General features: G+C 33.4%; 2 protein-coding genes across 2 annotated transcripts; one reads left to right on the top strand and one right to left on the bottom strand.

Moving 5' to 3' along the window:
- Positions 1-4,088: 4,088 nt before the first annotated feature.
- On the top strand, positions 4,089-10,722 carry LOC112795286 (uncharacterized). Its single transcript, XM_072234548.1, has 4 exons — positions 4,089-4,370; positions 4,466-6,821; positions 8,289-8,539; positions 10,491-10,722. Exons 2-4 carry the CDS (start codon positions 4,692-4,694, stop codon positions 10,720-10,722), a joined length of 2,613 nt encoding a protein of 870 aa, XP_072090649.1. The 5' UTR covers positions 4,089-4,370; positions 4,466-4,691.
- On the bottom strand, positions 7,896-15,449 carry LOC112797498 (disease resistance protein Roq1-like). The gene is made up of 8 exons (XM_072236104.1): positions 15,393-15,449; positions 14,710-15,228; positions 12,058-13,162; positions 11,650-11,931; positions 9,783-11,556; positions 9,383-9,533; positions 8,661-8,762; positions 7,896-8,549 (listed from the first exon to the last, which is right to left on the bottom strand). The coding sequence occupies exons 2-5, from the start codon at positions 15,183-15,185 to the stop codon at positions 10,864-10,866; spliced, it is 2,556 nt and encodes an 851-aa protein (XP_072092205.1). The 5' UTR covers positions 15,186-15,228; positions 15,393-15,449; the 3' UTR covers positions 7,896-8,549; positions 8,661-8,762; positions 9,383-9,533; positions 9,783-10,863.
- Positions 15,450-16,303: the final 854 nt, after the last annotated feature.

Genomic DNA, 16,303 nt, shown 5'->3' with positions numbered 1-16,303 from the left:
ACTGAGGAATATTAACCAATCCAGTGGTCTTTGTAATGGTACAAGGCTACAAGTTAGGAAACTTGAACATCATATCATAGAATGTGAAGTCTTAACGGTAACAATGTTGGTCATATTGCTTTGATTCCAAGAATGAATATGGTACCAACAAATGAACCGTCCCAGTTAGATTCCAACGAAGACAGTTCCCCATAATAGTATCGTTTGCCATGACAATTAATAAGTCTCAGGGACAAACTTTATCTCATGTTGGATTGCACTTGCCCAAACCAGTTTTTACATATGGCCAACTATATGCGGCACTTTCAAGAGTTAAGAGTAAGAGAGATTTAAAAGTTTTACTTATGAATCACGTAGGAATGTCTGCAAATTCAACCATCAATATTGTTTATAAAGAAGTCTTTAAAAAAATAGGATTCTAACATAAATATTTTAATTTTATTTTAAATTCGGTATCAATGTATAATTATTTTACTTAAAAAAGTGTAAAATAATTATTATTCACTATTTTTAGGTTAAACTTTGATTTTAATAATAATTTTATAAATTTTTTAACATAATAAGACTAGACCACCAAAAGTAACCATGAAAAATTGATTCGCTGACAAAAGTAACCATGGAAGATCAAAACTCTTGAGATACCCACAATTGATTTGCTCTGTTTGTCAAAAATAGCTAAGTCTGATGTAGCCTTAACAGAGTGACATACGTGGACTTTTTACCTTGACGATTACACGTGTTGATAGACATACGTGTACTCAGTACCATTTAAGGTCAATTTAAGCACTCATAAGCATTCATAAGGTTCTAAAAAGGAACATCAATAACTGTTTAAGTAGTGTATATAGCATACGAACATGACATGATAATCCAAAATAAAAATAGTAAACATAACTGATTCCAAAAAATATAAAGATTATTAATTTTTTAATAATTTGGTGTTGAGTTGCTACTCTCACTAGATAATCCATAGGCTGTGCTTTGCATAATAATAGATGGTCTGGGTGGTCTGAATCCAGGAACTGGATGATCTTGGTGTTGGCATAAACTTTGCGAACCTGAAAGTTGTGTCTGCACTGGCTCCTTGCATTGTATGTGGGGACATGGTAGGTGGCCTAACAGATGCATTGGATAGCTGCTGAAGAGTGTTCAAAGTTGAAACCTAAGGCCCAGGGGTCTGAACTTGTGATGGAAGAGGCCTCTTGGTGGATCTCTTTGTTCTCTTTATTTTTGTGGTTGGTGGCCTAATTGGTGGTGGCACTTGCGGTGTATGCGGCATATTAGGAGATGGATTCAATGTGGTAGTGGCCTATAATTTAAATTAGACATGAATGTAAGTAAACTTAATAGCTCAAAAAATGTTTAAGCAATTTAACAAATTTATATCTTACCTGTGGTTAGGTTCCGACACCCAGAAATGCCTCAAATTCAGTTGTTGCAGTATCCAAGGTTGCCTCTTTTGTTCTCTCCCCCTATATACATAGTTTTTCCATCTTTTGTTTTCTCAAATTTTTCTCTGTGATATATCTCCAAAGTGATATATAATGTAGCCATCTACGCAAAAGAATTTAAAATTCACCAGTAGTGGCAATCTTACAAACTCCAAGTTACTCAAACCCTAATCATCATGGTACCTAACTTCACTATTAATTTGGTTTCAAGAACAATAATTATTATAATATTCAAACCATAAAAAATTATACCGCTTAAATAGAGGAACAAGAATATAACGAAGTTACCACAAATCTAAACCTTATCAGAAATACCACAACAACAGAACTAATTTTTTCACATTGAACGAACAACTCTTATAACTTAGAGGTTACAATCATTGAATGACTTAGTTCATAAAAGTATTACCTCATACAGCCTTTAAGTATGCAGAGTACGCCTTTATACACGGTCCGTTGGAGAAGCAGCAACCTCCTTCTCCAATATCGTCACAAGAATGGAATCAGAGTACAATGGGAGTACGCTAGAGAAGAAGAAGATGAAAAACTGCTCCTCTGTTAGCGCATGATTGATGTCACGCTCAAAAGGGAGGAGCAACACCTTTTTCTATTCTTCTAATTTCAATGCTTGAAGAGTAACATTTTCTTTTTTAATAAACTAAATAAATGCAATTAAATAAATATAATTTTAACAAAAAAATTAATCTACGTAAGGTATTCTTTTGTCACGTTACAATGGATGTGGACACATTGTATAATTTAACAACATTTTATTAACATTTGGTCACATTTGACAAACAGAACAAATTAATTGTAGGTATCTGAAGAATTTTGATCTTACATAGTTACTTTTGTCAGCGAATCAATCTTTTATGGTTACTTTTAGTAGTTTAGTCAACATAATAATTATTTTGTATCTTTTAAAAAATATCTAAACATATAATATTTTTTTACTTTTATAAATTTTTCCGTGCTGAGCACGGGTTCATGCACTAGTGTACATAAAAATACAAAAAAAAAAATTAAATCAGTTTATTACCATACCTCATCAAAGCTAGTGTGGTTTTTCATATTCTCGAGAATTGGTTGACTGACAACAATCTCGTCGGGTGAGTCCATGTATTGTTCAAATTCTTCATCAGCACCTTCTATTCTAGGTACTGTATTAAGATCGAATTCAAATGTCATACTATTTGCAACTATAAACGCAACTTCTTATAAAATTTCTTGACTTATACACTGTTGTGCTTGGAATGGTATTAGAGTCATGATTTTTGAATGATCATAATTAAATTAATGAACGGTATATATTACAAAAAATCAAGTGCAAGTAAATGCCTTAACGGAAACAAAGAATTAATGATTTTTTTGTATTTCTATTGATTGATATTAAATGCTTTAAGGGAAACAAAAAATCAAGTGTAATTAACTCAATTAATGTATATTATCATTACCGTTCATTCTTATGATTATTATTAATATTTAATGTATTCTTAAATATAAAAATTAAATTATAAAAGGAATATTAAGTATTGATTTTTTTTTTTTTTGAAGAAAGTGAGCTCAACACAAAAGAGTGGAGCAAACATGAATAAGGTAACAACACAGAACCAAAATAAAGATACATAACTCTGGAGTAGAATCCGTTGTCATCTCCGGCATTGCTATCAACAACTAAACGGATCAACGCCACACCATTCCTTATAACTCAGGAACGACTTATTCTTGATTCCATCAACACCTGTCTCCAATTTCTGAAAGACTCTGCTATTCCGTTCTAGCCAAATGTTCCAGATAACCGCAAAGAATCCTATCTGCCACTTCTTTCTGTCAGAGGTACGACTAGGCAATTCCACCCAACTCTCAAACAGTTCTTTGACAGTCCCCGGAATAGCCCAAGCTCTGCCTGCACCCGTTAACCAAGCGCACCACACCTGCCAAGTAAATTCACAAAAAAAAAATGATGTACAAATTCGATTTCTTTTTTACACAACACACAAATCGTATCGCTATGTCATATGATTCCTAGCCTACTCAGTCTCTATTTAGTGTTGATTCTGCCTATTAGAACAAATCACGCAAAAAGCTCCACTCTTGGAGGAACCAATCCTTTCCAAATGGCACTAGTGAAGCTGTAGCTTGTGATGTCCTCTAGGAGAGTCTCTTTCTGCAGCACCTGCACAAAAGAACTAGTAGAATAGATACCTGTTTTATCAGATTTCCATACAATTGCATCCTCTCTATTAGGTGACATTCTTACTACTCACAATCGGTCATGTAGTTGATTGAGCAACTCAAGTTCCATTGGAATAACTCTCTTCTCCACTGAAAGTTCCACACCCACTCTATCCCATTCCAGAACCCATAATCCCCAACCATTGATCCTTGTTGATTTGAAGCAGAGAAGAGTCTCGAAAAACTATCTTTCAACCAGTGGCGGATCCACGGGGGGACCTAAGGTGGCCATGGTCCCCCCCAAATTTTTTAAAAAAAAATAGTAAATAGTAATAATTAATAATATTAAATTTTTTTATATATAATATTAAAAAAATATAACTTACAAAATTTTATAAATTAAAAAAACTAAAAACTGCATTATGTATTAGATATTTGAATTATTGTTGCTCTTGTTAACAAATAGCCCATTCTAATAATTAATAAAAATGGTTCTATTATACTAGCCCAAGCCCATACTATTAATTAAAGTAACCCTAGTACATTTTTCAAATATTTGTTTCAAACTATCATAGGCATAGCGCCACTTTTCTCTCTCTTTTAGTGATTCCCAAACTTTTGGTCTTCTACTCTTCTCATTCTAATTTTCTTTCCATACCAAAACAAGACATATGAAGAAAAACCATTGAAGAGAAGTGAACAACAAAATATTAACCATTGAATGCACAACAAAGATTCAAAGAGGTATATTTCAATTTTTTTTAAGTTAATGACAATGTCAAGTATTATTTACATTATTTATTTAAAATAATTAATTTATTTTTTTTTATAATGGACAGTGTTCAAAGATTGAAGTGAGGACAAAACTCAATAGAATTATTTTTTTGTGAGACTTGGAACAAAAAATAATCAGGTAAATCAATAACTTTATTTTTGGTTATTATATATTTGTGTTTCTAAAATTATTTGTTATTGCTCAATAGGTTTAATATTTTTTTTTAAGAAAATAATATATATGCAATTATTTTTGTTTTTTTTTGTTAGATAGTTCAAGTTAAGTTAAAAATGTCAAAGATGAAAACAATTCACTCATTTCTCAAGAGAAAAGAGAGAATATATGATGAACAAAATTCAGCTTCAGATTCTTTGAGTAATGTTCAAAATATTATTGAACAACCTGTGACACAACTTGTTGAGCAAGATATTCAACCCCCTGCTTCCAAAATAGCAAGGACTGAAATAGATCAAGTTAATATTGATACATTGATGCGTGATCCCGGAAAGCGTCCGCAAATTTGGAATTATCCTATCAATCAACAAGATGAAATCCGTAGAGCATACATAAAGTTTGGACCATATCAATTTATTATGGATGAGTACCCTCTTTCTGGTCTAGAAAGTCATCCTCGTCGTTTCAAAGCTCATTGGTTTAAGAGTTTTTCTTGGCTAGAATATTCGCCAGAAGTGGATGCTGCATTTTGTCTTCCATGCTATTTATTTTCTAGAAAATCAAGTCCATTCACATCAGGAGGATTTCGCAATTGGAAAAAAGTGAATAATGGAAAGGATTGTGCATTTTTATCTCATGTGGGTAAATCTCTTAATTCTCCTCATAATATTGCTGTTAAGTCTTGTAAAGATTTGCTTAATCAATTATGTCACATTGACAAAGTATTGGCTAAGCAAAGCTCACAACAAGTTTTAAGCAATAGATTGCGTCTTAAAGCCTCTATTGATACTGTCAAATGGTTAACGTTTCAAGCTTGTGCTTTTAGGGGACATGACGAGAGTCATGAGTCTCAGAATCGAGGAAATTTTCTTGAAATGTTAAAATTATTAGCTTCTTACAATAAAGAAGTGGATGCAGTTGTTTTGGATAATGCTCCTCAAAATGCAATATACACATCACCTTCTATTCAAAAGGAAATTCTACATGTTTTTGCTAGAAAGGTGCAAAATGAAATTCGCAATGAGATTGGTAATGCAAAGTTTTGTTTGATTGTTGATGAAGCTAGAGATGAATCTAGAAGAGAACAAATGGCACTTGTTGTTAGATTTGTTGATAAGCATGGATTTGTCAAAGAAAGGCTAATAGATGTTGTTCATGTCAAAGATACTACTTCTGCTACTCTAAAACAAGAGATTTGTTCTGCATTATCTCATCACAATCTCAACATTCAAAATGTTCGAGGTCAAGGGTATGACGGAGCTAGTAATATGCGTGGAGAGTGGAAAGGGTTACAAGCTTTAATTATTCAAGAATGTCCTTATGCATATTATGTTCATTGCTTTGCTCATCAATTACAGCTAGCTCTTGTTGCTGCGGCTAAAGAAGTTGTTGATGTTCATGCTTTTTTCCAAAGTTTGAGTAATATTATCAATGTTGTGTGCTCTTCTTGCAAACGCAATGATGAATTACGATCTGCTTATGCAACTGAAATTTCCCATTTAGTTGCAACTAATCAAATTGAAACAGGAAGAGGAGCAAATCAAATTGGCACATTAAAAAGATCAGGAGATACCAGGTGGAGCTCTCACTTCAACTCAATTTGTAGCCTTTTACGTATGTTTGGAGCAACAACTTCAGTTCTGGAAGATTTGGCTACTAATGGATCTACATATTCTCAACGTGGTGATGCTACTTATGCTCTTAAATCTTTATTATCATTTGATTTTGTTTTCATTTTGCATATGATGAAAGAAATCATGGGAATCACTGATAAACTTTGTCAAGCATTGCAACAAAAATCTCAAGACATTTTGAATGCTATGCATCTGGTTTCTAGTACAAAGTCATTGATTCAACAGTTAAGAGATAGTAGTTGGGGAGCACTTTTGGAGAAAGTTAGTTCTTTCTGCAATGATCATGCTATTCAGATACCTGATATGGGTGCTTCTTTTAGTGACATAATTCGGTCTCGTCGTAAAAAGGATGTTGTCACTGTTGAACACCACTATCGTGTTGACATTTTTACTAGCGTGATAGATTTTCAATTGAAAGAGCTAAATAGTAGATTTAGTGAGCAAGCAACCGAGCTCCTCATACTGAGTACATCTCTAGATCCTAAAGATGCTTTCAAGTTATTCAGTGTTTGCAACATATGCAATCTTGTAAAGAATTTCTATTCTTTAGATTTTTCTAAGCAAGAAAAGATTCAATTGGATTATGAGTTACAACATTATGAACTTGATGTGGTTAAAGCTCCAGATTTTCAGAATTTGTCTACTCTTGCTGAATTGTGTCAAAAATTGACAGAGACAGGAAAATCAAATATATATCCTTTAATTGATAGATTAATTCGTCTTGTTTTGACTCTTCCTGTGACAACAGCAACAACTGAACGGGCCTTTTCAGCTATGAAGATTATTAAAACAAGGCTTCGAAACAAGATGGAAGATGAATTTTTAGCAGATTGCATGATTGTATATATTGAAAAGGAAATTGCTTCAAAATTCACTTCAGAGATGATAATTGATGATTTTAGTTCCATGAAGCATCGTCGAGCAAGTTTAAAAATATCAAAATCTTAAAGTATGTAGTTGAACATTGACTTTTATATAATATAATTACTTTTTTGATATATATGCTACAAATCATATTTTGTTAATTTTTTGTTATATTTTATATTTAATTGGCCCCCCTCTTATGAAATTTCTGGTTCCGCCACTGCTTTCAACGGACCACCTTGTAGTCAATCATCCTCCCAGAAACGAATACGTCTGCCATTTTCCACCTCCATCGCCAAACCACTTATTATCATATCTCTCTCATGTGTCTCTTTAAAATTCAGCTGACAAATATCTTTCCACGACCCTCCTCTAATAGTAAGGAATATGATATTATAATTAATATCATTAATAAGTAGAGTTGTTAAGAATATGATAAGTAGAATGATAAGAGAGTGAGATAAAAAATAAAATTGTTATTAAATGATATAAATGAAGTAAATTATAAAAACTTTTGGCTAATTATGGCTGAAAATTTTTTGTTACCAACCTTTTTCCTATTTTTTCTTAGCAAGACATGATTTGTTTTACACTTCCAGTTCTTTTCTTTATTCACTAAAAACTAATGACTCGAAGGTCGTGAAAGGATCTTGCAATCGCTGAATAGAAGATAATTAATGGTGGCAAGTTAATTATAAGTCTGTTATTTTAGAAATCTGTTATGCGGTAAGTGTCGTGTATATACTCGGTAATGAATGAGAAAATCATACTCATTTCTCCATGAGTCAACTTCTCTAAGCAAAGTGATTAATTCACATGAAATAACACTGTAAATGAAAAAGCCTTTCCAATTCAAAATGGATTCCGCTAACTCTAACATCATGGTAGCTTACAGGGGAAAAGTACCAAACATGAAAGCAGCAAAAATTCCATGGTACTCTCACACAAGGGAGAAAAGTACAAGTTGCAGAATCAATAAATTCCACCATGAATGTTGACCTATCAAAATTCAGAAGCATAACTAATATACAAATGGATCTGCTCATAATTTTACAATAAAAGACATATTACAAGATGTGTATTAAAAAGTTAAAAAGAATAATGAAATCCTCAAACATGCACAAGCCTCCCTACAAATACTTCTAACCTCTATCTACACGCACTACTCCGGATTCAATGGACAACCACCGATATGATTTGATCATGGTAAACCAGCACGGACATGACATTTTCGAGTCCTCACAATCAAGTGATTCAAAGGCAAATGATGCATGGTCTTTAATTGGGGTGCATGATTTGTTGGACAATCATGTGGGGAACGATGAAACCCACTCAGCAATTTACTTCAACAGGGAGCAACACATTCCATTTGTGAAATGTAGATTCACTTTCATTATTCTTCCGTATTCGCAATTGAAGATAGTTTCTCTTCAAGATCTTCAAGTAAATCTTGATATTCGACAAATGTGGGTTTGACTGTAGTGCACATATAACAGGCAGGAACCATAGTTATATGCTGTATTAATTATTATTTAGGGTACATACAGGCATGCTATAATTTCCAACAGTAATTTAAATTAAATATACCTGCAATATGGTGCTGTATGCTTTCCACAGTCGAGCATGTTTGGAATAATGTCATTAGTGAGCATGTTTGAGAAAGTATCCAACTGGCGCTGTAATTTGAAGCTGGTAACACAAAATAATGTCATTAGTGAGGAGCAAAGAAACTAAGCAAAGAAAACAAAGTTGTTTCACCAGGATATATAAATTGGTTTAAGCCATTCAGTTAATTATCTTCATTAAGCCTTCATAGAACTGCATCATACATGTTTTAAATTTATATATAATTTTCCTGAAAATGCCACAAGATTTTTTATCAGAAAATAAGTTACAGCAAAGAAGGAAAAAATACAATGATTCCTCCGATGCCATGAAACTTTATAGAGCTTAATTGATCACATTTATCAGCTTGAAGCAACAGAGTCTCCGAGTAAATCCTTGTCTTTTTGGTCAATGTATCTTATCTTTCAAAAAAAGAAAAATTTGTTCAAACCTCTACTTTATAAGATACCTATGTCCCATACTTCTATCTGAATTTGTAATTTTCTAGTAACTTAATATAAAGACATCAACATCAACATATCTTATAGTAATTTCTCAAAATGAAAATTTTATTTTTGTATCCTTCATACCATAATTATAAAAGGAAATTTCTTACACCAATATGAAGACCACAATTCAGTTTCAACATAAGAACAGAAGCTTTCAAATTAAAGAAGGATACAAAATCAAAACTAGAGAGGCACCTGCACTGACAAATCCTTTGATATAATTCAAGATGAACTTGACTGGAAAATGGTAGATATAATGTACTTTAGGCACAGATAGTTGCCTTTGTCCAATGTATATTATTTTCTCTGAAAGCTGGACCTTGACTTAGTTGGAAAGAAAAGATGTCTGCAAATTGAAAGAATGCAGCTGTTTTAAGGAAAGAAACAGCATATTAAAGGCTTATCAAGTAAGAACCTTAGAGAATGTGTCATCAAACATTAGTAATAAAAGTTCTGATGATGAGTTACATCAAAGCCATAGCCCACAGAACTAGACAACATATAGGTTATTCTTTATCAATAACTGCAGATCTGAACAATTGGAAACTTACAACTTACAAGAATGGAAACTAAGTTGACATTGGTACGTACTCACCATGGCCTGCATATTTTCGCTTTCCCTCTGTAATGAATCTGAATCTGTCTCATCATGCTTTCCAAATATCACTCTATGCTGTGGCAACATGAAAAATGGTTTCAATTACCTGATTTCTGAAGACTAGCTGAAGCAACATGAAAAGTGACACAAAGGAGAGCTTCAATAGGTATAATTCTGAATTCTCCATAAAAAACAAATGCCCAAATTTCATATGCACAAGATCCTCTCTGCATTTGTGACACCCCCGGAAGAACGATTAGTATCTGCCCCAAATATATATATGCCCTTCAGCAGATTTACATTTCTTTCTTGGTTCTCACATTGCAGTTAGATGCATGCAATGAGATCTGTCAAAAGCTTCAAACATGGTGAATCATTTGGCTGAAGATATCTAAACCTGGCAATCATAAATGTAATATAGAAGCGGAAGAATGCGAGATCGCGTCCATGTTGAGTTCAAGAGTTGCTTTTCTTGTTGCTGTTTGGGATTTTCATTTCTTGAAATCTTGAGTGTCTTGCTTACACACCCAACGTGCTCCACATCTCTGAACTTCGATATTGGGAAATAGCATTTGGAAGCGATTGTGTTGGCTTAACAGGTTACTAAAATAGCAACCGTTCAGGCAGACAATGAACAAATTCTCAGAACATATACATGACGACACCTTCAATAAACTCTTACTGATGAATTCTTTACCGTTGCAGATCATCGAAGGCTGCTCATTTGAAAACGTTTCATCTTCAAATAGAAAACACAGGGCAAGTGCCAGGGTTTCGGTTGAAGTGCCATTATGCGGGAATGAGAGTGATACTGCGTTATCTTGTTCCTGATGCTCAAACCATGCTGGAATTTCCTTCCCATGGATCAACACTTGCAAGATATCTTCACAATCTTTGCTTGCTGATTCTGCAAAGACACAACACGCCTTTGAAATAACATCATTCACACTGGATGCATCCAGTGAATAACAATCCTCTGCGCGTAGTTCTCTTAGACTTGATGGAAGCTCTGGCAAAACCTCCAAAAAACTGCAATTATTTAGGTTCAGACATTTTAATCTGGGAAGTTCATGGATACTTATTGGAACTCTTGAAAACTGTTGCACGATAAATCCAAATCCGACAACGATGCTAAGTGGCCAAGATCGTACTCTTTAGATGTGGGAAAACTCACCCATAATTTCAGACTACTCAAAGAGGTCAGAAGGGAAAGAGAACTCAAAAGGCCAACGATATTTGAGTTGTCAGATGAATCCCAAACTGTGAGGGACTCTAATCCATGACTACTGTACGGAACACAACTAAGCTCGTTGCATCCACTTAAGTCCAACTTCTTTAGGCCAACGAAACATCCAAGTGATACAGGAAGAACAATAGACTCCAATGCCGCTAAGTCTAACTTAGACAGACCAACCAAATTTCCAAGAGTACTCGGTAGCTCTTTTATGTCTGTAAATCTCAAAGTAAGAATCGTTAACTGTTTCATGCATTCTCCAAATTCTGGCAATCTTCTCAATCTATAGCAGCTACATAGATTTAGTCTCTCGAGTGAACTCATTTCCAATTTATCTGCAAGTGTTTCAAGACTGCTACATCCCCGTAAAATCAATTCAACAAGGCTCTTGTGGTGTGCGAGAGTAGGGTGGATATGATTCAACTCCCTACATTCCTCGAGATTAAGTGTTTTAAGATTGGGAACCTCGGAAAGATCTGGCGTTTGCTCCAACTTGTAGCAGCCAGACAGATTCAAGTGCTTTAAATCTTTTAGAAACTGAACAAAACAAAGAAATATCACATGGTTACTGTTTTTGCTGGATATGTTTATGTAATAAAATTTGATAGTGCTGTTGATGAAAAGGTCTACCTTCTTTCCATCCCATAACTGTACAATTATGCTATAAGACAGATCAATTTCAACAAGTTCATAACGTTGATCTGCAAAGGGCAAAGTTTTCATTGGACAATATATCCAGTGCAAAACCTTTAATGTGCAAGGAATATCACAGAGAGTGAGAGCTGTCATGCCATCTAAAATGAGAAGCTTTAGCTGCCATATATTTGAGAAAGATAAATCTCTTCTATCCAAATCTCCCCAATTCTCTTCAATCTCCCGGTACATAACGATGCTATGAGTTGCTTCATTTTCCTACACACACAAACAACAACAACAACAACAACAACAAAAATAATAATAACTAGAATTTTGAATACATTGTGAAATTCTTTTTTTAATGCTATGCATCCTATGGTTTAAAGAAAAAATGATATGCACCTTCTTATGAGTAAATACAAAATCAACATCCTCGTAACACCACAATCTGCCACGCTTACTAGCATCACTTGGAGATTCTTGAATTACAATTTGTTTGCCCATTTCTTCAAGCAGATCATGCATCCCCAGAGTAACCTTCCCGAATGTCTCCTGCTCTAATGTGACCAATGATCTATTAATCAAAATATCAATACCAATTTCAGCATCATGACCACATCCTTTTAGTATCCTTGTTACATAATCTTTCCCACGTCCTTTAAAGAAACAAGCAATATCCAGAAAAATATTCTTTTCCGTTGAATCTAAACCATCATAGCTTATTTTTAATACATCAATAATTTCAGAATGTGAAGACTTCTTTATTTTTTCCATAGCACTATGCCATACCACAATAGGTCTACCATTAAGATAGGAACCCAACACTTTAAGTGCCAATGGAAGACCACCACTATAATTCACCACTTTTTTTGACAAATCCAAAAACCCTCCTGAAGGTTTTGACCGTTTAAAAGCTTTCGAACAAAAGAGGTTAAAGGCTTCACTTTCCACTAACGCTTCAACTTTATAAGTTTCATGCACCTCTTGTTCCTTTACCACCTCTACGTCTCTAGTTGTAATTATTATTCTGCTTCCAGGACCAAACCAATCTTTCTCCCCAGCCAAATTCTCTAATTGCTTTTCATGATTTACATCATCAAGAACAAGAAGTACCTTTTTGAGACGTAAAGAATTTTGAATCATTGTCCTCCCATCATACTTGTTATAAATTGCATTGCAACTTATATTCGTTTGATCAAGAAGTTGTTTTTGTACCTGAGTAATATCTTTCTTCTCACATTGTTCTCTTACATCGGCAAGAAAGCAAGTAACTTCAAATCTACTTCGAATGGTTTCAAAGACTGCTCTAGCAATAGTTGTCTTACCTATACCACCCATTCCCCATATGCTCATATAGCGAACATCATTCAATCCAAGGCCTATTTGAGTAATCACTTGTTCCACTCTTGATTCAATCCCCACAAGATTCTTCATTGAAGATGGTAACTTTGGAATTAATATTTCAAATATATGTTGAGCAATGTTTTCCACAAGTACTGCCTCGTCCCTGTTCAGGTAACGAGAATTTCTTTGTAAGTCTAGCAACACAAAAGAAAAATAAAGCAACAATTTTTATTATAAAAAAAAATGTAATAAGAGAGAAAGAAACAATACAAACCCAAGACAACAGAAGTTTACAAAAACAATTTTCTTTTACAAAATTTATTTGCAATAAGCTATATGTATAATTAAGAAATTGTCACATATCTTATTAGTTAAAATTGATTTTTTAAAAATTTGAAAACAAATCATAAATTATTAATTATCTCAAAGATATTGGTACTTATAGAATACAACTATACAAGCTACAAATCTCAAAATAAAATAATAGTTGAAATAAGTTAAGATAAAAAAAAGGTAAAACTTTATTTTTTAACAATATAAGAAGAAAAATTAATATTTTTGACAAGAAAATAGCATCTGAAGTATACAATGTGATTACCAAAACATAAAAAAGTAAATCATTATTAATCTTTTATATAATAATATGAACATATTTAACATTGTTAAAAAATCAAACGAATTTTTAAAAAACAGATATAGAAATGAGTATATAAAAAGTTAAAAACTAATTAAAAAATACAACAACTTGAAGACATGATATTAGATTAATTAAGTAAAAATATTAGCGATTACAATAATTAAGACTTAAACTCATCACATAATAAAAAATAATTACATATAAAACTACTATACCACATAAGTTTTTTTTTTTTATCTTTTTAGACACATCTTATATAAAAGTATAGTTCAAAATTTTGGGGGTCAAGATCACTACTCACTCCCCTTTGACTACTTATGCCTTTCTCATTCTCATCGTTATAACTTCTAACTCTACTATTACTATTATTATTGTGTATATTACTCTTTGACAGATTCTTTAATGGAGGGTTCAATTGTCTCAAAACAATAATGGTAGAGGCCGAAGTGTCATTTCTTTTTGTAAGGAATGGCGAGTTTTCTGTCATATTATTTTCAATAAATATTCTTTTCATTCTTAATTATTTGTTTGAAAGACAAAGCGTTCTTACACAATTTAAAAATTTCTAATTAGTTATCAACAATCCAAGTAATTGGTCTATGCAACTCTGAAAATGGTAAATTATTGATGTGTTAGAGGCCGCTTAGATCAATTAGTTGGATGGTTGGGGACCGAATAAAATTTTTTTAGCAAACGTTCAGAGCAAAAAAGATATTTAGTCTATTACTATACTACTAGCTAAATAACATTATATTTGACAATTATATTTGAATTAAAGTTTTTAGTAATTCGTTTGGGTCTGTAATACATATATACTGCTTATATGGTTTTTGAATATAAAAAGAACTACATTACATAGTGGATAAGCGCGGTTGTCACAATGCAGGATTTAGAAAGCTTTCAGCAAATCATAAATAAAATTTTCGAGTTTGTTTCTTTGCTTCTGATCGATCTACCTTACTTTTTGGTACACTTCTTTATGTTTCAATAATCTTTTTATACATACGATTGAGTATTGTTTAGCAGATAAATTGTAGTAATAACTAGTGTAAGTTAATGATTTGTTAGCTTACTGATTTTTGGAGCTCCAACAGGAATAAGCAGCAACTTGTGTTAACGCTTCCCTCCATCTTTGAACCTTCTCACGGTCATGTCTCTGCTCATGTTTCTTGAAAGCTTCCTGAAAGGTTCCTATTTGGTGCCTCACATCACAAGGCTTCACACCGTAGAACACTGCTTCGATCTGTATCCCCAGCTTGTTGTTGCACTCAATGATCTTTTGGAGCTCATCCAAGCACCAACTGGAGGAAGCGTAGTCCGGTGAGAAAACAATGACTGCAAACATCGACTCTTCGATTGCTTTCAGGAGTTCATCTGAAATAACAAGGCCTTTGCGAAGGTTTTTGTCATCTTTGTAGGTTGTGATTCCCTTCCTTCTGAGGGCGGCATAGAGATGGCTAGTGAAGCCTGTGCGAGTGTCTTCTCCCCTGAAGCTCAAGAACACGTGATGGGTGCATGATCGTGGGATTCGAGAAGAGGTGGATGCCATGTTTGAAGTTTGAAGAAGTGGATTGTGGTGTGTGTGTGTGCTGCTGCAAAAGAGTAAGAGGTAATTAATAAGATCACTCAAGTTAAGAAGAAAGGAAACTAAGCGGAAGCTGCTGGGGAGTGAAGGGTTTGGTAAACATGATTAAAAATATAAATTAAAAGATAATTATATATAATCCCTACAGAATTTAAATTTTGTGTCTCTCACCTATCTAAATGAATTATTCTCAACCAATGAGAATAGCAAGAAGTGCTTGCCTCCCATTGCGCGTGCTCTTTTTAAGCTCTCAATGCAAGTGCTTCTTTTATAGCAGGCATCTGCATTAATTCAGGGTAATTTACGCCATATGCTAATAAAATAATAGATTTTAAAATTACGCAACCGTTCTAAATTAGAATTGATTATGTGTTGAATATTTTTATATAAATCGAATCAAATTAATTTACATATAAATCGAATTGATTAGGGCCTAGGCGAAATTTGTTATAGGCACATTTGTTGAAGTTCGTCTTGTAACAAATTTCGCAGAGCTTGGACGAACTTCTCCAAATTCAGAAAATTATGTCCGTTAGTAACTCGTTAGACTGTGGCAAGTTAATTAGAAGTCTGTTATTTAAATAACCACCTTCCATTTCGGTCATGAATGAGAGAATCATACTCATTTATCTTATTATGTATGATTCACCTTCTCTGGTTCCTAATCTCTAAAAAGCAAAGTAACAAGTGCACAAGAAATAATGAGGAAGTCTTTCCAATTCAAAATGGTAGCTTACAGGGGAAAAGTACCAAACATGAATGTTGAGTAAAGTACAAGTTGCAGAATCAATAAATTCCACTATGAATGTTGAGCTATCAAAATTCAGAAACATAACTAACATATACAAATGGATCTGCTCATGCTTTTACAATAAAAGACATATTACAAGATGTGTATTAGAAAGTTAAAAGAATAATGAAATCCTCAAACATGCACAAGCCTCCCTACAAATACTTCTAACCTCTATCTGCACCCACTGCAAAGAAAATAAGCCAAGGGAAAAGAAATAACAGCACAAGAAGGAAGGATTAGGTTCCCTCTCCAATATCATTAAATACCAGCAACAAGTACCTAATAAAAC

This window comes from Arachis hypogaea, chromosome 4, assembly GCF_003086295.3.
Source record: "Arachis hypogaea cultivar Tifrunner chromosome 4, arahy.Tifrunner.gnm2.J5K5, whole genome shotgun sequence".
NCBI lineage: Eukaryota > Viridiplantae > Streptophyta > Magnoliopsida > Fabales > Fabaceae > Arachis > Arachis hypogaea.
The sequence above is the reverse complement of the archived record's forward strand: the minus strand, read 5'-3'. Positions and strand labels throughout refer to the sequence as shown.